The following is a 22,021-nucleotide window of genomic DNA, read 5'->3' as shown; positions in this document are numbered from 1 at the left end:
CGGTAATTATTCTGAAAGCCCATGATCTACTAAACAATGTTGCCAAAGACACCATCTTTCTACAAAATCAGGATGCTGAGATATGCGAAATTTAAAATTTGTTTGCTCTCTAGCGCCGCCTAGCGGTAGAATTTTGAATCTCAAGCCTTATTATCGGTTAGTCCTTGACCAGCCAAACAACTTTGCCGAAGACACCAACTCTCTAAGTAATCAGGATCATGAGATATATGAGATTAAAATTTCGTTAGTGTCACATATCCATTTGTCTGTGATTTATGTGATATCTTAGACAAGCAGATGCAACACTGACAAAATTTCCATCCAATATATCTCAGGATCCTGATTACTTAGGGTCTGTGTCAATTAGCGAATTAAAATTAATTTTTACTTAAATTTGACAGTTCAATAATTATTTCCTTAGGAAAACTGTCAAGTTTAACTGTTGAACTGTCAAATTTAAGTAAAAATTAATTTTAATTCGCCAATTGACACAGACCCTTAGAGAGTTGGTTTCTTCGGCAAAGTAGTTCAGCTGGTCATGGGCTTTCACCATATGGGCCGTATGATTCGTGATTTCACCGCTAGGCGGCGCAAGAGAGCGTACAAATTTTACATTTCACATATCTCAGTACTCTGAATCTTTAGAATGAAGGTGTCTTCGGCAAAATTGTTTGGTATATCAAGGGCTTTCAGAATAATTACCGTTTGGTTCAAGTTTCTGCAGCTAGGCGGCGCTAGTTGCAATTTTTTGCAAATTTTCCTGATATATATGAAAAACAAAATTTGCTAACTCACTAGCACCGCCTAGCGGTGGAATTTTGAATCTTAAGTTTTATTATCGGTTAGTCCTTGACCAGCCAAACAACTTTGCCGAAGACACCATCTCTCTAAGTAATCAGGATCATGAGATATATGAGATTGAAATTTCGTTGCAATTTTTTGCAAATTTTCCTGATATATTTGAAAAACAAAATTTGTTAGCTCACTAGCACAGCCTTTTGGTGGAATTTGGAACCAAAATATCCATCAACTGTAAGTTCTTGACCAGCTTAAGACGTATGCTTGTCTCTGATATCACAGGATTTGATACCCCTGGTTTTGGACTCACTGGCATGCTTTCGGTTCATCAAATGCTCAAACAACACTGACCCCTTTGAACACACTGCGTGTGCACTGAGTTCTGTTTTTTTCTGCGTGCGCGCAGAAATTGCGCACTGGGATTATGATCTGCGGGCTCTCATTGCTCTCACGCAGCAGTCTAATCACCCGCACAAAAACTCTGCGTGAGAGAAACTATGTACATTATTTTTATTGTGCGTTTTTTCTCTTTCTCTTTTGTAAGAAAAATGAAAGTGAGAAGTTCAGTGAAAGATGAGCGTAAATGGGCACAGTTTCTGCGTGACATGCCATCCCTGGATCTGAGAAATCGGTTCCGATAACCCACACTAATATATACGTTGAGTTTCATTAAATATCATAAATTGACCACACGGATTGGTATACCGAAAACGTTACCCTTAAGGTGAATATATAACGAAGCCACACCTAGAAGTTTCAAAAGCACAAATCTGAAGAACCAAAAGACGGATTGCGTTGAAAAGTTGATCGATTGGTGACCCGATGGTAATGACATATCGATCAACTTACTTTTCAGCGCAAACCAACCCTTGGTTCTTCAGATTTGTGCTTTTGAAAATTCTTAGTGTGGCTTCGTTATATATTTACCTAAGGTCAAGCAATCAAGTGTCAAATTTGTGCTGTCATTCATGCTGTCAGTGCATTTCGGTGCAATTTAGTGTCAAAGTGACGTTGCAATTAGCGAATGGCATTCGTTGCAATGTAAACATTTTGCAACGAGCGAACGGCCGGAATTCTTCCGGTATTCTTCGAATGATTTCTCCACGAATTCTTTCGGGATTCTTCCAGAGATTCATTCATGCACACTTAGTTTCATTCATCGAGCTTGGCTGTGCGGATCTCGGTTTCTGAATTTTAACCGAGACTCAGCTAACAAACTGGAAGGTTGCTTGGCAACGAGGCATGTTATACTGATTCCCAGCATTTATAAACTGAGATCTCATGAAAACATTTAGCTGACTAATCGGCTGTGCAAATCTCGGCATATGTAAACCAAGATTCGGCATTATAAATTAAGTGTGTGGATTCCTTGCTTCCTTCCGGGATTATTTCACGCATTATTCGCGAGATTGTATCAGCATTTTCTCCTGGATGCATAATTGAATTTTCTCTTGGGATTCCTTCAGGAATTCCTCCCATGATCTCTTCATTGTTTTTACTTAATTTGCTTTAAATGTTCCTTTCAAATTCATTCAGGTATACTTTCAAGGATTCTTCTCGGGATTTCTGCAGAGATTCCTCCCTCAATTCTTTCCAGCAATTTTAAGGTATCCTCCTAAAATTTATTCAGGAAGGCGATTTGTTCTGGATTCTCTTCATGGATTCGTCTCGAGATTCCTTTCTCAATTACTCCAGCATTCTCTCACTTTTAACCCTTTCCTTCCCACAAGGTTTTTTGACATTTAAAAATAGATAAAATGGTTTCTGAAAAAATCACCAGAACAAAAGATGTATAGTTTTACTCCAAAATATCGTTAGAAATGAAAAATTTGATTTTTTGGGTGGATCACCTGTGATCCATTGGGAAGATGGATGCACTGAATTCACATATATAAATTTTGTTTTTTATTTGTATATTGTATTTTTTTTAAACTATATATTTATAAATCGTCTTTACATATTTAATTCATCTCGAGATTCTTATCTAGCCCTTCTATAAAACTTAATGAAACTTGTCGGACTTCTTGCAGTTATCATAAGTAGTTATTCGGACATGATTCGCTTCAAATCTATGAATTCTCTCCTCGTACCATATAAACCCTCCTGGATTCATCTACGAATTATTGCCGGCGCTAAATAGATTACATTATATGAAATAATGACATTTTTACATGAAACCCTATTATGTAATAATGGAAAATATCTTGAATGTAAACAAACATGCTAACAACGAACAGGTTAGATCAGGAAGGATAAAAATGTCGTTATGTTCCCAATGGATCACTGATGATCCACATGTTTGTTCATAAAATTAGTGTTTTATCGTCAACTTGTTTGTGAAACGGTATTTTATTGTGCTAATATATATACTGTAGGGCATGCTAGTATTTTTTTCCGTTGAAAATAATGTTCATGTTTCGGAATATTGAATATTCAAATATTGTTTGAATTAAAATATAAAAAATACCGACTTTCGCCTAATCATTTAGCTCCAGAACAAAAACGAGCAGAGAAATTTTGACCAAAATTGGCATAATAGTTAATTAGACAGAAAAGCGCAGTAGGCGTTGCCGCGTGCAGACGTGTTTTGATCTGCTCGTCGCATTTCGTTCGCGTTTGAATTTTTTTTTCTTCGCGATTCTGCTGACGGTTTGGCCGGTGCTACGCCATCCAGATGGCTCTTCAGCGGGTGAGAAAGTGTGAAATACATATCATTTTCGAGAAGATTTGTGTTCAAACTTGGATCCGTGTTACTGAAGCAGCTGGCAGCGCTACACCATCCGGAAGAGTTTTAGTGTCTTGCACGTGATTAAATTCCGCTGCCAGCAGGCAAGCGGTACCGAAGCTCGTATAGAAAGTGTCGAAATAAACCGTCAATCCCGCGTGTTATCATTAAGTAGCTTTTCTGTTATGAAATAGTTGCGATGTGATTTTGTTTGGTTCCTGTTTTTTCGTAGTTTTTCGCCGATATGTCAAGCCGTCAGATTCGCGAATCGGTCGGTTTACCACGCTATCAATGATTCGCGAGTGGTTCCAGAATCAAACAGTGTGGCCTAATATTCATAATTAGGTGAGAGGTCAAGTGACGTGCGTTCTAATGATGACTGAATGCGTGCGCGATGGTGGTGAGACGAGAGCATGCCGAGGAGCAGCCGATCTGCGCTGTTACGACGTCCCCATGGTGATGGCAGCCAGGCTTGTCCGCACTGAGCGCATGAAAATTCTGCTCTTTGGATTTACACCATCAAGCACATCATAATTTAGGAATCTTTTCATTATATCAGATAGAAGGATGTTGAAATATTGTAAATGTCATTTCGAACTGTCAAAAAACCGCACCGCAGCGCCGCACGGGCCGTTCAAAGTGAAATTCACTGGAGTGTTTTCACCCGGGTGAAAATCTCTTTGTGCGCTCCGTGTGGCTCTGCGGTGTGGTTTTTTGACAGTTCGAAATGACATTTACAATATTTCAACATCCTTCTATCTGATAAGATGAAAAGATTTCTAATTTATGATGTGCTTGATGGTGTAAATCCAAAGAGCAGAATTTTCATGCGCTCAGTGCGGACAAGCCTGATGGCAGCGCTACCTTGGATGGATTCCGGTGAGAATGTTCTGATTATCGTTTCTACATCAAATTGAACTAAATACGCGCCAGTTTTGAAGGTTACCTTTGAAGCAGGAAGTGTGTTTGCATTATCATTATCCATTTGATAACGGTAATGCACACATGCGGGGCTTGTTGTAAGTGAAAGTGACCTCGGAATGGACGTGAGTAACCAGACATTCTGAAACGGGTCGCTGGATCCCAACAGAGCTATCACCTTTCAACTCCCGGGCTAAAGATGATTTCAGTTGTGAGTGTGAAATTCATTAAAAACCATACAGACAACTGCAGACATCTTTCTTCCATAATACCACTGCCGGACAGTGGGAGTTGAATTGTATACACACACACACATACACACACAATTGGCATAATAGTTAATTAAACATATTCAAACATCTGACGAAAAAATGGGAATGATCTAACTTATCCTGTATTTGTATGAACAGTGCAAAGTAGTGGATCACCTGTGCTACCATGGGAAAGAAAGGGTTAAAACTCTTTCTGGGAGTACTGCAGATTTCGTTTCGTTCCTAGATTGCTACTAGGATTTCTTCAACGATGTATGGGTCCCTGCTACGTTCTTTTAGGGATTCCTTACGGATTTTTACTCGGATTTCTTCCGGGGTTCCTTCTGGTATTCCTGCCAGAATTCTTTAAAGGGTTTTCTCTCGTAATTTCTACCGTTATTCTTCCTGTGATTTTTTACGGGATATTTCTTGACACTGGATTATTCCTGATAATTCCTTATTCCTAATTTACGGCAATATATTTGTTTACAAAAAAAAAAACTGATAAACGCTTTTCAAATGATTCAGATTTCATGAAATACTGCATTACACTACAGTCACTATATGTACAGTCTGGCGGATAGAACTACCGGAGCCAATTTAACTAGACGGTTCGAGAGAGCTTGAATACTGTGGTGCTCTAGACACTGTCTTCAGTGTCTTAAATCGAAATTGTTCAATTGTTTTTAAGTTACGTATATGAGATACATACATATTTATATTCATTTATTTTTTCTTGAGCAGTGATGCCAGTATTCATAGAATTGTGTGCCGCCTTATAAAATACTGCATATGATTAAACTCAGAATGCGAATTTGGTATATTTATACGCAAAAGAGGGTATTTTAAGATACTAATACACGAATGTTACCTTCACTTCCCGCTACGCAGACTGTGCGGTTTCCCGCCATTCTACAGCAACCACGGGCTGGCCATTTCGCCGGGAATGAAGACACGCATCCGCACCGGACAGTACGACTTCCCCAACCCCGAGTGGCAAAACGTGAGCCAAGCGGCCAAAGATCTCATCAAGGGTATGCTCAGCGTAGAGCCGGAAAAGCGACTCACCATCGATCAGGTCATGCGCAACCCATGGGTCCGAGTATGTATTTGAGAATGTGATGTGTGAAATTTAGGGTGAGGTTCACTGAAATGATCTGTTTTTTATTTGTTTCTGTATCGTGAAGCTATATACTGAGGTGCCCCAAACGCCGCTACACACAGGTCGAGTCCTGAAGGAAGGTGAGGAAACCTGGCCGGAAGTGCAGGAAGAAATGACGCGATCCCTAGCCAACATGCGCGTGGATTACGATCAGGTAGTTGAAGTACTGACCATCAGAGCTAAACATAGAAGAGAACTGGTAACATAGTTGATACCAATTCAGTGTTGCCAGTTTTCTTGCTATATTAAGCTGTCGAAATCAAGACAAAGATCGTGACTTTCTAACTGCGTTTCCATTTTTTCCCCAAGATGCACATTAAAAATCTTGACAGCTCGAACAATGCCCTGTTGAACAAGCGAAGAAAACGGGGCGAAGATAAGGTTAAGAACTAAGCCTTCCACCGTTACCATCCAACGCAACTGCTGATGATACGCAAGAATCAAATCAATGCTGCTGCTTATTGAATACGCCCGAAATGCTGCAAATCGTTACATTGTTCCACGTGGTACCGACACACACACACATCCGTTTCTATTGTGCTGCAGCTCTCGAGGAGGATGTAATCGATGATCGTTGATTGTTCGTGATTTTACTAAGATGACGTGTGAATTCTTTTAGTTTTGTACATAACGTGTAAGGACATAGGGGCACGGTGATCGTGACATAGTTTGTAAGGTTCAGGATGGAAAGTGCATATTGCTATTTATATTATTATTAGACGATTGTTTGCGTAGCAAACAAATGAGTAGTCCGTAAATCACAATAGATATGCTAGATGAAAAACAATAGCGAGCGAGTCAAAGGTTGTGCGTGCGTGTGGTTTAGCACAGTTCCGGAAGAGAACCGACATAGGAAGCAGAGTTCAAAGCGTTTTAACTATTATACACAGTAGAACGAGGGGGTAGCAGAAAATTGAAAACAATAGTCGTCGTGGTTGTTTTGGGCCAAGTGAGCTCAAACTGAAATTTTACGGGATGGTTAAATTTTCCGGAATCGTTAACTGCATATTTTGTAGCATAGCAATGAGTCGCGTTTTACTGCTATTTTCACTAATCTAAAAAGAGACAATAGCTTTTCTCCGTGCATTATGATGTTTTAATCAACCAGAACGTATTTGTTTTGCTAGTTACATATTTTTTAGTTTTAGTTTTTAACTTTATGAAAGACGTAACAACTGAAACGTATTAGGTTAAGTTTAAAAGATACGTAGGAAGTAACGTATTTATTACGTAACCAATGATTTATTTTGTTTAATTCATTGAATATATAATCAAAACATCACTAAGTAAATGTGCTAAGACAATTGAATAACTTTCCAACAATCAAGTTCTGCAGTAGCGGATAAAAGTATGTATATTATTGACTATCGTTGCCAGATGTGGCATTTCTCTTAGTTCGCGTCATCTACGTAAACTGACAGGATTATGCTGAAGGTTGTTGTGCTGCTTTTCCCCGAATGTCGTATCTCCGATTTTTCGAATGCCGTTTCTTATGATCATTTGTTGTTCGCCCTTCTTTACATTGTAGCACCTTCAACAAAAAATGCTGAATAAAGAACGACAATAGTGCTCTTTTCGATTGCTACTTGTTCTTTTTATCATTATATTGTTCCTAATGGTTTTGCATCTTAATGTCGGATAACTCTTTAAACAACCTATTTTCTAGGGATCTCGAACATTTTGTGGTAAGGGATCATTTCGAAAGAGGAAGTAATGTATACCCTTGTCAAAGAAACCGGCGTTTAGGGAGGTAATAGTATCAAAACATTCAAATCCTGGTAGGCACTGTTCAGAATATGTTACCAAGTTTAAGTTAACAAGTTCTATACATGAATTTGAAAATGAAATATTATACTTTTGTCAGCTACTGTTTCCTTCCCTACTTAGTTAGTATTATCATTTTTGAGTGATTCCAAGGTTTCTAGACTCAAACTGCGTCGTTGTCACACTATGAAAACAAATCTGAAATTGTGTGTTTCTTTTTTATAAAACTTTTAAATATGAAGCTGGAAAGTATTTAGTACATTGGCTTTTTGAACATAACCTCATATATTGAGATATAGTAAAATTTGTATCTCCGATTCTATGGAGTGTGCATTTTTATTAGTTTTTTTTATGTTTCCGAATATTTTAAAATTGCGTAACGCATTCATTCCATTGGACTCATTGGAGTATTGCTCTTGTGTTTTTGTTTTTGGGAAAACATTTCCAGTTTTAACCCTTTCCCGCCCATGGTGTCTGTAGAGCACCATAACTTTCAACCCTTGTATCTCTGAGACTAATGAAGTTTTTTGAATGTTGTTAATTGTAAATTATGATTTCACACGTTGTTCTCTATCTAAAGGCATCACGCTAAGTATGCGCATACAAATTCAATGTTTTTTGTCAAAAAAAGTTTTCACGAAGAGCTATTTTTTCGACAAAAAAATAATGACAAACTTAGACGTCTCAATTAATGGCATAGTTATCCTCATGAGTTGAAATAAAAATAGTTCTCTAACAGATTTACTATTTATTTGTGTAGTCATACGTTGAAAAGAACTGAAATGTGTATTTAAACACTTAATTTGATACAATATGAATGGTGCATATATGCACCAATGGGCACATGGCGTGCAAAAAATAAGCAATTTTCCAATGTAATCATTGTTTGCATCCAAATCTAGAATTCTGGTGGCATTAAAGTTCGAAGTTTCTGAGAACAACTTTTTTTGAATTGTAATGAATTTGTATAAAACTGGTTCGGAAAGTGATTTTCTTGGATTGTCAAATAAAGCATCCTGTGATTTGACCATTTTTAACGAGAAAAATCATGAAATAAAGTTCTCCAAATGCCTGGTGGTGCTCCAGAGCACCACCTCACATTTGAGTTGTAATAGCCTTAAACGATAATTTTGGCATAGAAAATATGGTTTTGTTCTACCATTTTTATCAAAAATAATAAAAACCATTTTTAAACACTAAGAGAAGTCATGGGCGGGATAGGGTTAAAAGCATTTTCAGTCGATCCGGTGAAAAGTATGACTAGAATCAATACAAGTTTCATGCATCTGAAAAAGATGAGCATTGCTCCGGAATATTTAAATTGGAGTGTTGAAAAATACTTTCGAGCTAATTTACTTCAAGCAGTTTGACCATGAGCCTAGAGACCATGAGCATAATAATCAACGGAATTGAAGTTAGTACCAGTGGCTCTATTAATTCCAAACAACGATTAAACAGTAATAGCATCGATATCGACTAATAAAATATAGAAACATAATTGATACACAACCAGTAGCGTCCCGAGGAGGAGTTTTGAAAATAAATTCCGATAGAGACACCCGTAAACTGAGCAAACAAAAATCTGTCCCGAATTTACAGTGACTAAATTGAAGGTTGTTAAGGAAATCCATACGCATGAAAATGCGAAAACTTAAGGCGTAATACAGTTTTCTATCAACATATGTACCACAGCTAACATAGAACGCTCACACACATATAGGTGAATATATGTTGAAAAAAAAAAAACAGAAATCATTAAAATTCTACAGCCATCCATACCGGCGAGAGTGTGGTAGAGTCATGTGTCGTCCGAGCTGCATCAGATGATTAAGGTTAGAAACTACAGAAACTGGCATGTACCTAAAACAGTAGATCGAATCAGAACCAGCTCAAACGTTGTTCCCCCTCCATAGCTTAGATGAAACTCCATCCATTGTTGATACGCGTTAGTCGAGCCATCCGCGGTTTGATTTTAAACCTTCTCTCAGATAAGCCACCATATTTTAGGGGTGAACCAGCCTGTGGCTGCAAACACATATTTATGACGAAGAAAGGTAGTTCTGATGATCAATAGCGAAGCATCAGGGTTTGAAGCTTAATTTGGATAAAGGTATTTTTAAATTCGTCGCGAAATCACTACAACTTTCTTCCACTTAGAATATGATTTTCAACATAAAAATTCCAATCGTCAATCAACAATCTATTCACATTTGTTTTATCTAGTTTGAAAACAACATGTACACATCTAAAAGTTCTTAAACTGCTGAAACATCAACGAAGTTGTCTACGTAGCTACTATCTATCACAACTGGTGAATCCATGGTAATGCTAGGTATTTAGTACCACCAATCATACAAAAAAGTAAAGAAGACAGACACATCACAGAAAAGAATGAGAACTAATTAGCTAGCTAGCTGGCTAGAGCTAGACGACCCCAGTCTTACTACCTACTACTTACAATCCATTTTATTTCCACTTTCCAATGGTTACGGAAATATATTGTTGAACCTAATGCAAATGCTGTGTTGAAAAAGTTGAAAATGGGACTTATTTCCGAACGTGATGACATCCTTTTTTCTTAAGTTAGACCAGTGGGCACCTTTGCTAATAAAAATGGTTTCCTGGCAACACATAGTTTCAGCGCATCCCCATTCCGCATTTGTTAGGTCCCGTAACGTGGGTAGATCACCTTACAATGGTGCGTTGCGATGTAAGATCTGCCACACCAAATTTAGATTCAGCTAAATATTTTCCTGTCTAAAGTAATCAGATAGTTTTGTACCTTTCAAGATATAAGTTTGGTGTAGGAGATTATTTTCCCATGACGCGGGTTTCGCGCAAGTGTCCCTGCTTGCGGGTCCGCTCAATCCTTTTTGGCCCTTCATACAGGAGAATGACTGATCACTAACAACAGCACAATCTTGATCAAATCGCTTTTCAGATTATTCCAGTGCTGTAGGCAGATGTATTGCTACAATAGATAGTAGAACAAAATCATCATCATCATCATCATATGAGTTGCTGGGAATCTGAACTATGCATTACCCAGGCTTTACAGTGCCACTTACTTACTTGATACTTGATGGGCTACAACTCGTAGCGGTGAGTCTACGCCGAATGAAGTATCCGCCTCCACTGGCCTCGGTCCTGGGCCAATCGCTTCCAGTCACTCTGATCGTTTAGAGTCCTTAGGACCTCCTCAACTGCAAAAAGCCAACGTGTGCGCGGCCTCCCACGAAGCCGACGACCCCTTCCTGGTTCTCTGCTGAATATAATTTTAGCTTGTCGTTCCTCCGGCATACGAGTTACGTGTCCAGCCCACCGCAGCCTGCCGTGTTGTATACCGCCGAATATTGTTCGCAGCACTTTCGAAGACTCCAAAGGCTCTCCGATCAACTTCTTTTAACGTCCACGTTTCATGACCGTATAAAGCGACCGGAAAAATCAGAGACTTGTACAATGCGGGACCTCAGCTGGTTTCGCAGACCGAAAAAGGCCCGATTTGCAGCCGCAATCCGTCTTTTCACCTCGCGGGTAACATCATTATCACACGTCACTAGAGTACCAAGATAAACAAATTCATCCACAACTTCAAACTTTTCCCCACCTAGCACCACTTCGTCACCACTACCACGGCCGGACCGACGTTGAACACCAGCAATCATGTACGTAGTCTCTGTGGTGTTGATCGTAAGTCCAATCCTTGCAGTCTCCCTCTTAAAAAGTACGAACGCCTCTTCCACGGCCCGACGGTCGATTCCGATGATGTCGATATCGTCCGCGAAGCCCAGGAGCATATGCGACTTCGTGACAATGGTTCCGCTCCTGTGCACACCAGCTCTCCTTATCGCTCCTTCCAGTGCTATGTTGAACAGTAATGCCTGGTTTAGACTGTTCAATTGAAACGAGCATGTGAGTTGCAAACTTCTCAAACATGTTCAATCCAATGGAATGACGTGTTTAAACTGAGCAAATGACTTGGGTGTCCACTTGCACGCTCTTGAATGCATCTCAATTGAAGCAAGTGTTTACATTCTTCAACTCGTGCGGTGCGTAAGCAAACTGAATTGAATTCAGCTCATTTGACAGATGACTTGAATTCAACTCACATGAATTGCGTGTTCAGACGGGGCAAGTGAGATGATTTCGTTTGACTTGAACAAAAAAGTTGAACATGTTCAACTTTCGTTCAAGTCAAGTCAGTTGCTCAACTGAGATGAATGGTGGTGTTTACACGTTCAATTCGCATTCAATTGGGCATTTTCCATTGACTTGAATCAAGTCACTTGCACTGTCTAAACCAGGCATAAGTTCGAAAGAGCATCGCTTTGCTTCAGTCCGTCAAAGGTTACGAACGATGACGAAATTTCATCCGCAACCCGTACACTTGATTTCGATCCGTCAAGCGTCGCACGAATCAGTCTAATCAAGCTTCGCCGGAAAACCATGTTCGATCATAATCTGCCATAACTCGTTTCTCTTCACTGAATCGTACGCCGCACAGTGGAGCACCTTGTACGTCAAAAGTGATCAAAATTATTTTGACGTATTTTCGCACCCCAAATACAACCTAAATTAGTAATGAAACGTATTCTATAGTTTTTAATGAATTTTATAACAATAAATTCACCTAGCAGTGAGAAACAACCAATCTAACCGCCGGTTCCTAGAGTCCGACACGGTTGATAACCGAGCTCGAATCTGACTAACTACGAGATAGTGATCTGAGTCGATGTTGGGATCTCGAAAAGTTCTAACATCAATTACGTCCGAGAAATGTCGGCCATCTACCAGCACATGGTCGATTTGGTTGCAAGTCTCGCCGTTTGGGTGTCTCCAGGTGTGCTTGCGGATATCCTTGCGTGCAAAGTAGGTGCTACTAATGGCCATTAGACCGGCCCACATTTGTATGAAGCTAAAAAAAAGTTTTCAAAATTCACGGGGCACCCTCTAGAATCGTGCCTTTGGATGAGAAGAACAATCTGTGAAAGATTCAGCTCAATCGGTTGAAAACTGAGCTGGCGCAAATGAGTTGAAGGTTTGTATGGGATGTTCAGTCCAAATATATGGGAAATTGGATGACCTCCAGTCTCTCATACAGCACGCCGGTTTGGCGAGTTCGATTTGACTCAGAATTGAAAGAATAGCAGTTGATACCCTAATGAATAACTTTGTAGAAGACCATATCGTGATAAAACTTAATTTAGTTGCGGTTTTAGCCAAAGAAACCAGGATGAGGACATCTTCCCCCGTTTACTCTCGGTTGTTACATGCAGCACGTGTTTGCCGTTCGAAACTTGCTCTCTACATCATAGGTGGCTATGTTGTCCTTCATTTTCATTGCTCACGCATGTGGGTGAGTATTAGCCTGGTACACGGTTTATATGGGAAAATATAAAAAATGGAAAAACTCCAACTCCTGTATACTTTTTGAGTTCCATTTTGGTCCCATATCAGCTGTACAAAATTTCAGATCGATCGAAGAAACTATATTTTAGCGCCCGCCATTCTTAGTTTTTCATACGATTTACTATGGGGAAAATTTACTTCTTCAAAGCAAAATCGCTTGAGGTCATCCATTGATTCCTAAAAATAAGTCGTTGAATGATTACTGTAGATAACTTCACGAGGAATCAGACCTCCGAAGACCGCAAAGCGATGCTACATTCGTGGAAAAAGTTATTAAGCCTTTCCCGATCGATAAAATGACGAGATTTTATTATTTATTGTTATTCCTTACATGTTAAACAGCTTTGGCATGCCATTCGGTTTTCAGTCAACAACTTTTTCCACATGCCTTATATCGCTTTGCTGTCTTCAGAGGGGTTGTTCCTCGTAAAATTTCCAACAAAAATCATTCATCGATATATTTTTAGGGTTTAAGGGGCAACCTGTGTCGATTTTTCTTTGAAAAAGTGATTTTCCCCATGGTAAATCGTATGAAAACTTGAAACGGCTGGCGCTAAAATATAGTTTCTCCGATCGAGCTGAAATTTTGCACAGTTGATATGGGGCCAAAATGGAACTCAAAAAGTGTACAGGAGTAAAATGTTTTTTTGTGTCCCACGCTAGTGAGTATCGAGACAGTGTAGAATTACATAGCTGCCTATGAAGTAACGCGCAAGCTACGGCCGACCAACACGTGTTGCATATAACAACCGAGAGTAAACGGGGGAAGATGTCCTCATCCTGGTTTCTTTGACTAAAACCGCAACTAAATTAAGTTTTATCATGATATGGTCTTCTACAAAGTTGTTCATTAGGGTATCAACTGTTATTCTTTCAATTCTGAGCCAAATCGAACTCGCCAAACCGGAGTGCTGTATGAGAGACTGGAGGTCATCCAATTTCCCATATATTTGGACTGAACATCCCATACAAACCTTCAACTCATTTGCGCCAGCTCAGTTTTCAACAGATTGAGCTGAATCTTTCATAGATTGTTCTTCTTATCCAAAGGCACGATTCTGGAGAGTGCCCCGTGGAATTTTTCGACATTTTTGTATTTGGGCCGGTCTAATGGCCATCCCCCTGGCGGCAGCAAAGTTGACTAATCTCAAGCCGTTGTCATTAATGATGAAGTGAAGGCTCTCCGTACCGATGATTGGACGGAAAAAGTCCTCTCTTCCGACCAGTGCATTGGCGTCACAGATGACAATCTTAACGTTGTGTTTTGGGCATTCTCCATAGGTCTTGTCAAGACATTCATAAAACGCATCCTTCACATCATCGGTTTTCTCGTTTGTCGACGCGTAGACATTGATGAGGCTGTAGTTAAAGAATTTGCCCCGGATCCTCAATACGCAGATCCGCTCGTTGATCGGTTTCCACCTCATAACTCGCTTCATCTGTTTCCCGATCATTATATGAATCCGACCCCATGTTCTGCCTTATCACTACCGCTGTGGTAGATGTTATATTTGGACGATGTGTTGGCGACGGGATCCACCGCCCTGGATTCACGTTCACCAGTTTTGGGCCACCGCATTTCCTGTATAGCAGCCACGCATACACCAACTTTCTGCAATGTTTGAGCCGCACCTCCTTGGTGAACAGACGCTCGGGACGTACCTCCTCAATCTAGCTGAAGTCAGAAGGACAACAGTGCCCAGGCTGCACTACCATCTAAGTACACAACTCTTAGCTGGCGGTCTTTGTCATCGTTTGACCCGTGGAAGCATGAGGTAGGAACTTGTGAGGACCAGAGCCATGTTAGACGTTCTCCTTATCGACTCACCGTTTTACAGTGCCACATACTGTACCAAATGCTCTTTTTTGTATACAGTTGAATATACATGACATATAAATATAACTACAAATGTAATTGAGGTACAAATTGAATAATATATATTAAAAAGATTCGATCACCCATCGTGATCGAATCAGGATTGAATTAGCCAAAGGGTATCCCATACGATTATCAGCTATCTTACCTTAATTATTTAGATAGAACATTACAACTCTTTCGTTTAACGTACACGATGTTTTGCTTTAGCTTTCAAACATCAACCCATCTTCAAGCTCGAAAATCAGTAATTCATCATTATCAATATAGCAGCATAAATAAAGTTTTCAGCAGTCACTACATCTCGGTCAGGGTGGACCAAAAATGTGTTTCCCCTGCATTTGTTTCTGTTCTGAACAGATAGGTATGTCATGTCAATATTTTTGCCTTTCCTTAATCTTCGATGCGATGGATGATTCTATGATCACTAAATATACTGAATGACGAATAGCAAATGTTGAAAACTTGCAACTGGAATTTCTAATCAAGAATACTGGCAATACTAGAAAAAGTTCAATAGTAATTATACAGTATCCCCAAATTTATCGATTAAATATAATTAGGTTACGGATACCGTGATGCAATACATGTGGAACTAGAATTATCGCTTTTTAAATTGAATAATTAAAGTACTTGCCGCCAGGGATGGCATGCTCCTCAGTGTGAGTGCAAGTGTGCGCGGTTTTAATATGAAAATGAGCTGCACTGTGCACATTTTCAGTGTGAAATGCCATCCCTGCTTGCCGCTACTTGGAATCGAACTCCCGATCTCCTTATCCACTGGTCCCGATGATATCCTCGCTGCCACACTGCTACATATAAATAACATAGAAAATAACCCGTTTTATTTTACTTAGTACAAGGTTTCATAATTGTGCCACAAGAAACCTTACCCAACTTCATCTTGCTGCAAAAGCTTGTGAAACGTCAAACGCAATAATGTTACATTGAACAAGCTGTGTGGTTGCGCCAACAGGTTCTTCATCACAACTTCTAGCTGAAAGAATGTTCTTTAAATAGCTACGAAGCGCTGCTGTTTTGTGTATTCGCAACATTACAAAACGTACTGTATAAAAGCAGCTATTTTATTGATTGGAACTCTTATTCGATTTGCACATCTTCCGGCGAATCTTCCGGAGTTGGATAAGGTGCTATACAAGCAACCCAAATTATTTCACAGCACAAAGATGAATAGTTGTAAACTATTTGTGTAGTATATATCCCGCTTGAAGTTTGTTTTGACTGTAAGGTTTACATCCGACAAGCCGTGTTGGTATACCAACAGTTTCTTTATTACAGCTTCTAGCTGTAATAATATCGCATAACGGCCTTCGAAGCGCTGCTGGTTTGTGGATTTATCAGTAATACGAACTGTACTGTCAGGGCCGGATTTAGAAATGTGGAGGCCCGGGGCCGCAGCATTGTGGGGGCCCTTTGTAAAGAAGATAAATTTTACCTACATAACATGTAATAAATTAAAAAAAATATTTATCTTTCTTACAAATATGGTAATGAAGGTATTAATGTAGTTGTGGAAGAATCATGTATCTAGAACAATAAACAGAACTATGAAAAATGTCAATATCCACTGAATCATTTATAACAGATTTGAACTTCAAGCGTGAAAGCATTGATAAAAGAAAATTATATAAAGTAAATAATTGTTTTCAAGAGTGTATTCGCGGCATTTGATCCCAGATTTAGTCGAAATTCAAGCCAGAGTTCATAGAGAAATTTCAAGAAGAATTTATAGCTGAAATTTTCAAGTAATTTCAAGTAAAATTTGTAGCGCAATCGGTAGTGTCGTTTCTGCGAAATATAAAGAGAATTTATATTGGCTCTGATGCAATCTCTGGAAAAGTTGTTGGTAAAGAATTAACACTTAACAAAAACTTGTTCTACCGCTACTGTTAGAGAAGATTTCAGCGACCTTCCAAAAGAATTATTCTGGTATCAAAGAGAATATTCTAATTAATATTCTAAAGAAATTTTAGAGGAAATTCATGATAAGTTTCAAATGAAATTTTTGACTCAATTTCCAAGAGAATTTTCTATTGACTTCCTCAAAATATTTAGCAGAAAAGTTTACAGCCAATTTATCTACAAATTTCTACTGAATTTTTGACAATCCATTTCGCCAGTAGTTCGCCAAGTTCTCTACTCAATAAAATCGGACTGAAACTCTTCACAATTATCCGCCTTAAATTCATGCTAGATTTCCTCTAAAAATTTCTTCAACAGATTTGTTGTTCTCCAATTTCAGTAAGTCCTAAGCTATCTAAGAAAAATCAAACTCAGAAGTTCCAAAAATACTTCTAAATTTCGAAAAAAGAAAATACTTAGATTCATTCAAGAATTTTGTAGAAAATTCTTCAAAATGTTTTCAAAAACTGTAGACCGAAAGAAAAACAAACATATTTAGACGGAACTTTATTACTCTGTAATTTATAGAGGTTTTGAGTTCCTCTAGAATTTAGTCTATTATTTTCAGGATATCCGGTGATTTTTCTTAACCTTCCGTTAATCGCGTGGTCGACCACTATACCGTCAGCACCACGCTGATGCTGAGTACAACGAGTGAGCTTTTTTCAACTTGTGGTACAAAAAAAAAACTGCTACTGAAAAGTTAAGCAAATGCACAACAAAAAATAAATTTTAATTAATTTTGGAGGCAAAATTTAAAATTTCATAAATAGATGAACACATATTCTTACTCAAAAGAATCACAACATATCACATACATCATGCCAATAGACAGTAATTCGAAGTTCGTATTTTTTTTCGTTAAGTGGAATTTCGTGGGGGCCCCTAAAATGTGGGGGCCCGGGGCCCTGCCCCCCCCTGGCCCCTCCCTAAATCCGGTACTGACTGTATAGTAGCAGCTGTTTTGTTACTGGGGACTCTTATTCGATTCGTTCAATATTTTTAACGTCGCAAAACGTGCCTTAAACATTCATCTTCAAGAAGAGGGAAAACACTTGCTCTCAAATGTTACTTAATGAAAAATGAAGGACTGACACGCGGAGCGCGTGATAAAATCGGAACATTACTGTATTCCCCTAACAAGCCCAGGTTAATCATCAGCTGTATGATGCTTATATTGCTGCCGTGTATTAGCTTATGGTTTATATTTGACTGGCTTCTCTTTTATTCAGCGTTGACTGCTTCAATCCGATGGTTACACAACAGAAAGCAAATGACTGAAGCTTATAGCGCTGAAAATGTTAGTTGGGCATCGTCCACACCGCGGAAATCGGGAGGCTACGGTGGGCGGGACACGCCACTAGCATGTCGGATAACAACCCGGTAAAAATGGTTCTCGAGGGCAATCCGACCGGTACAAGACGACGTCGTGCGTAGCGAGCGATGTATCGATCAAGTGGAGGACAATCTGTGGACCCTCCACAGATTGCGTAACTGTAGACCGAATCGAATCAATACGACTCCCACGTACAGCAGAGAACACTCAGACCTTAGTCTGACCGGTAAGGTGAGTTATAATAAACATAATCAATGAATTTATTGACTTTACATTTTCTAAGTCAAGGCGTAAAAATACTTTTGATTTTTATGTTAACAAAGAGTTAAATATTTAATTTTGTAAAATTCATCCATGTAAATTACACTAAATAAGCTCATTCGGCGAACTAGTTCTGCAGACAGAATGGAAAGATGTATTCTGAATTCTCTAAACAACAAATAGATACATAATCGTCCTCTGCTCTTCAGTACACTGTTAGCTATGCTAAATGTCGATAAAAAGTTCATAAAATACAAAACATGATGTTAAACAAGCAGTTTTAAAAAGTGACCTATTTTGGGCAGTGAAAAAAGTGCGGGACAAGATGGGTCACCTTTTAAGTAATTTACATTTTCTCAACGAAAAACGGCAATATATAATATTTGTTCCGTATTCATATATGCTTCGCATCAATACTGAGTAAACAAGAGCTACTAGTTAATATTTTATATTTTTTTTGGAAAATAAAAAAAAACTACGATTTGAGTGGTCCTAAGACGACTTGAAAATCGATGTTTTCACTAAGCAATTATCATAATTTTATGTTATAATTTTGAGCGTTCTTCCCGCTTGAAGTGAGTTATGAGATAGTCTGGTAATAAAAAATAAATAACGTTTAAATGATCCAAGAATACGCTCAAAATTGAAGGTGACCCATCTTGCTCCGCGGTGGTTTATATGGAGAATATATGGAATGTATCGCATAAGAAAAATGGCTAAAAACCATTTTATTTTTCATTTCCAATGGGAGTAAATAGTTTTTCAATCAATACCCCTAAACTTTTGTATATTCCTGCTGGTCACCTAACAAAATTATTAACATAATCAAAATATGACTGATTCGCTCGAAAATGACACTGACCCATCTTGCCCCGCCTCACCCTAATTCTCCGCTTTTTTGCGTGATTCTCAGCTGGTGAAAACAAACTTTAAAACGTTCGTCAACCACAATTACTTAAAACCAAAATAAACCAGAATATAAAGCGGAACTACTTCAACTTTTTGAATCACTCTAACAATGAACGTACCATGCATAAAGAGACGATGATAACGAATATAACTACCTATAAGTACAGGTTCGATTGACTGACAACTGGCTTCGAGTGAGATTGCCATTGGTAAAACAATATAGCAATAATAAAACGGCAAGTACCCAGAGGTAGATATTTCGAGCATTTTAAGCCATCGTATAGATTAGGTGTTCTCGCGGTTGACTATTTGGCAAGTGTCATTCCTAGCAGTAGGATGGAGTTGGTGGATAAAGTTGCAAAAGCTGTCGTAATAGTCCTGCTGGTCACTCTGCAAGCCGACTACAGTAGGCAAGCTCTCCCGCTGGTGATCAACACCTGGAACTTTTCGAATGCTACTCTCAGAGGTATGTAACTCTAGTTCAACATAAAGCAGTAACAGTAGATTGATTTATATAATTCATCTCGAATCGCCCTAGCTCATCAATCGCTGACGGTGGGAGAATTCAGCGCAGTCGATGCCCTCGTTGAAGGATGCAGTGTGTGTGAACGCGAACAGTGCGACGGGACGGTTGGCTACGGGGGCAGCCCGGATGAAAGCGGTGAGTCCACTCTGGATGCCATGATCATGGATGGGACGACGATGAATGTTGGGGCGGTGGCTGCACTTCGGGAGATCAAACATGCTGTCGCTGTGGCTAAGCATGTGCTGGAAAACACCAAGCATACGTTGCTGGTCGGTAGTCAGGCCACCGATTTTGCCGTTATGATGGGATTCCAGCGGGAAACGCTGCAAACCGACCGCTCCAAGGAGATGTGGGAACAGTGGAAAATCAACCACTGTCAGCCGAACTTTTGGACGGTAAGTACCGATATCAAATAACTACGTTTGGCAGAGGCATAAAATACGTTGGTAAAAAGACGAAGACCTGGACATCTTCGCATGGCAATGGTACACTGGATGGCTAAACCCTAATTTTACCCATGTATTTTACCGACAAGGCTAACAGTTAAACGGTTATGGAGCAATCCAGCTACTTTGAATTTGATAGAGAATATCTATACAAAGTTCCTCTTATTTCATATCTTCTCTATCAATTGGGAGAAGAAAATGGCATATGAAATTTATAAAGTAGTATGAAACGAGCTCACCAGTTTATGTGAAAACTGATGTTTACGATAATTCTGGTGCTATTCAAGGAAATGAAAACCCCACACGAACAAACGAACTCTAATTTCAATGTAATGTTATGCATTATTATTATTAGCTTTATAGGCTTGGCTGGTTATTCTCCATATAAGCTTTAAAAAAAAACAATATAATGCCGATCTATTTGATTTATCTGTTTACTCGTGGTTTTTCTGAATCGGCACTTTTCAATGAAATTCAATGAAAAATCTTAAAATTTAACTTACGAAACGTAATTCCAGAATGTGATCCCATCACCCTCGATGTCATGCGGCCCATACGAACCAATTTCCGAAAATACCATCATCGAGGACTGGTCACTTGTTCCGGAAAATGGCGACACCCAAAAACTGGAATCCTCCGAACCGGAGTTTGGACGCTACAACCACGATACCATCGGGATGATCGTAATCGACTCGAACGGTCACGTGGTGGCCGGAACATCGACCAACGGCGCTCGGAATAAAATTCCCGGCAGGGTTGGCGATTCCCCAATTGCCGGTTCGGGTGCCTATGCGGATTCGACGGTGGGTGCAGCGGCTGCAACCGGCGACGGAGACATTATGATGCGATTCATGCCGTCGCTACTGGCTGTGGAGGGTCTGCGACAGGGTCTGAACCCGATGTTGGCCGGCGAGGCTGCGTTGGCTCGTATCGCGAAACATTACCCGGACTTTGTCGGTGGGATTGTGGTTGCCACCAAGGATGGCGAGTACGGTGCGGCTTGCCATGGACTGACGCAGTTTCCGTATTCGGTGGCCCAGGGTACGGGTCCGGAGTCGCAGGTTGTGGTCAAAACGGTTAATTGCAGAAAGAAGCGGAATTGATGGATAATAAATGGACTGTTACATTGCATATTATTACCGGAATTTTTATTCGTATCGATTTAGAAACATCGAAGGGAGTTCTTAGAGGGAAATCCCTCATTAAGCCTTCCGATCCGCCTTAGTACTTCATGCATTATGGTGATCAGGTGTTGGTCTATTTTTACCAGTATTAGCACTAGCCGCAGGCATTACATTCCTTTGACGATCGGTTATTGCTGGCAGATATTGTGGACAGTTTGTCTTAATACGTCTTAATCGTCTTTGACAGTTTGAGAGAGCTTGAGAGCTTGATTGACCGCTTGTAGATGCTACTCCAGTATCGCCAGACCAGCTACACTCACACGAGGAACCAATGAGATTATCTGCCGGGGACTAGCAGGCATCTTCAGTGTGTGAGCGTTGGTGATCTTCTATTTTTAGGCGACAATGGCGCCTGCCACGTCAGGTTGCAGGTCAATGTGGGGAAGGGGAAGGAAGTGATTATTGCAATCGTTTGTATCCACATCAGACCGAATATACCTCTGCGTCTGCACAAACTCATGCGGATGTCGGACGTATCAATCGTCTTTGACAAACGAGAAAAACTGACCTCACTGATAAACCTGTCTCTG

At 39.6% G+C, this 22,021-nt stretch overlaps 2 protein-coding genes across 2 annotated transcripts in view; both read left to right on the top strand.

Moving 5' to 3' along the window:
- The window catches only part of LOC109410728 (MAP kinase-activated protein kinase 2), a 62,412-nt gene extending 52,250 nt beyond the window's left edge, over positions 1-10,162 (top strand). The window contains exons 6-8 of the mRNA XM_029875745.2: positions 5,587-5,797; positions 5,883-6,011; positions 6,167-10,162. Coding sequence (XP_029731605.1) covers positions 5,587-5,797; positions 5,883-6,011; positions 6,167-6,250 — 424 coding nt within the window. The 3' untranslated portion in view covers positions 6,251-10,162. The remainder of the gene's footprint in view (positions 1-5,586; positions 5,798-5,882; positions 6,012-6,166) is intronic.
- A 9,330-nt stretch (positions 10,163-19,492) lies between these two features.
- LOC109410731 (N(4)-(Beta-N-acetylglucosaminyl)-L-asparaginase) lies at positions 19,493-21,438 on the top strand. Its single transcript, XM_029875744.2, has 3 exons — positions 19,493-19,801; positions 19,874-20,256; positions 20,826-21,438. Exons 1-3 carry the CDS (start codon positions 19,672-19,674, stop codon positions 21,408-21,410), a joined length of 1,098 nt encoding a protein of 365 aa, XP_029731604.1. The 5' UTR covers positions 19,493-19,671; the 3' UTR covers positions 21,411-21,438.
- The last annotated feature ends 583 nt before the right edge of the window (positions 21,439-22,021 follow it).

The sequence above is a fragment of the Aedes albopictus genome, chromosome 3 (assembly GCF_035046485.1).
Source record: "Aedes albopictus strain Foshan chromosome 3, AalbF5, whole genome shotgun sequence".
Lineage (NCBI taxonomy): Eukaryota > Metazoa > Arthropoda > Insecta > Diptera > Culicidae > Aedes > Aedes albopictus.
The sequence above is the reverse complement of the archived record's forward strand: the minus strand, read 5'-3'. Positions and strand labels throughout refer to the sequence as shown.

Coding starts and splice junctions, on each gene's coding strand:
- LOC109410731 (XM_029875744.2), top strand. CDS start 19,672: ATGGAGTTGGTGGATAAAGTTGCAAAAGCTGTCGTAATAGTCCTGCTG. Junction 19,802..19,873: donor TTCGAATGCTACTCTCAGAG/GTATGTAACTCT, acceptor GAATCGCCCTAG/CTCATCAATCGCTGACGGTG. Junction 20,257..20,825: donor GTCAGCCGAACTTTTGGACG/GTAAGTACCGAT, acceptor ACGTAATTCCAG/AATGTGATCCCATCACCCTC.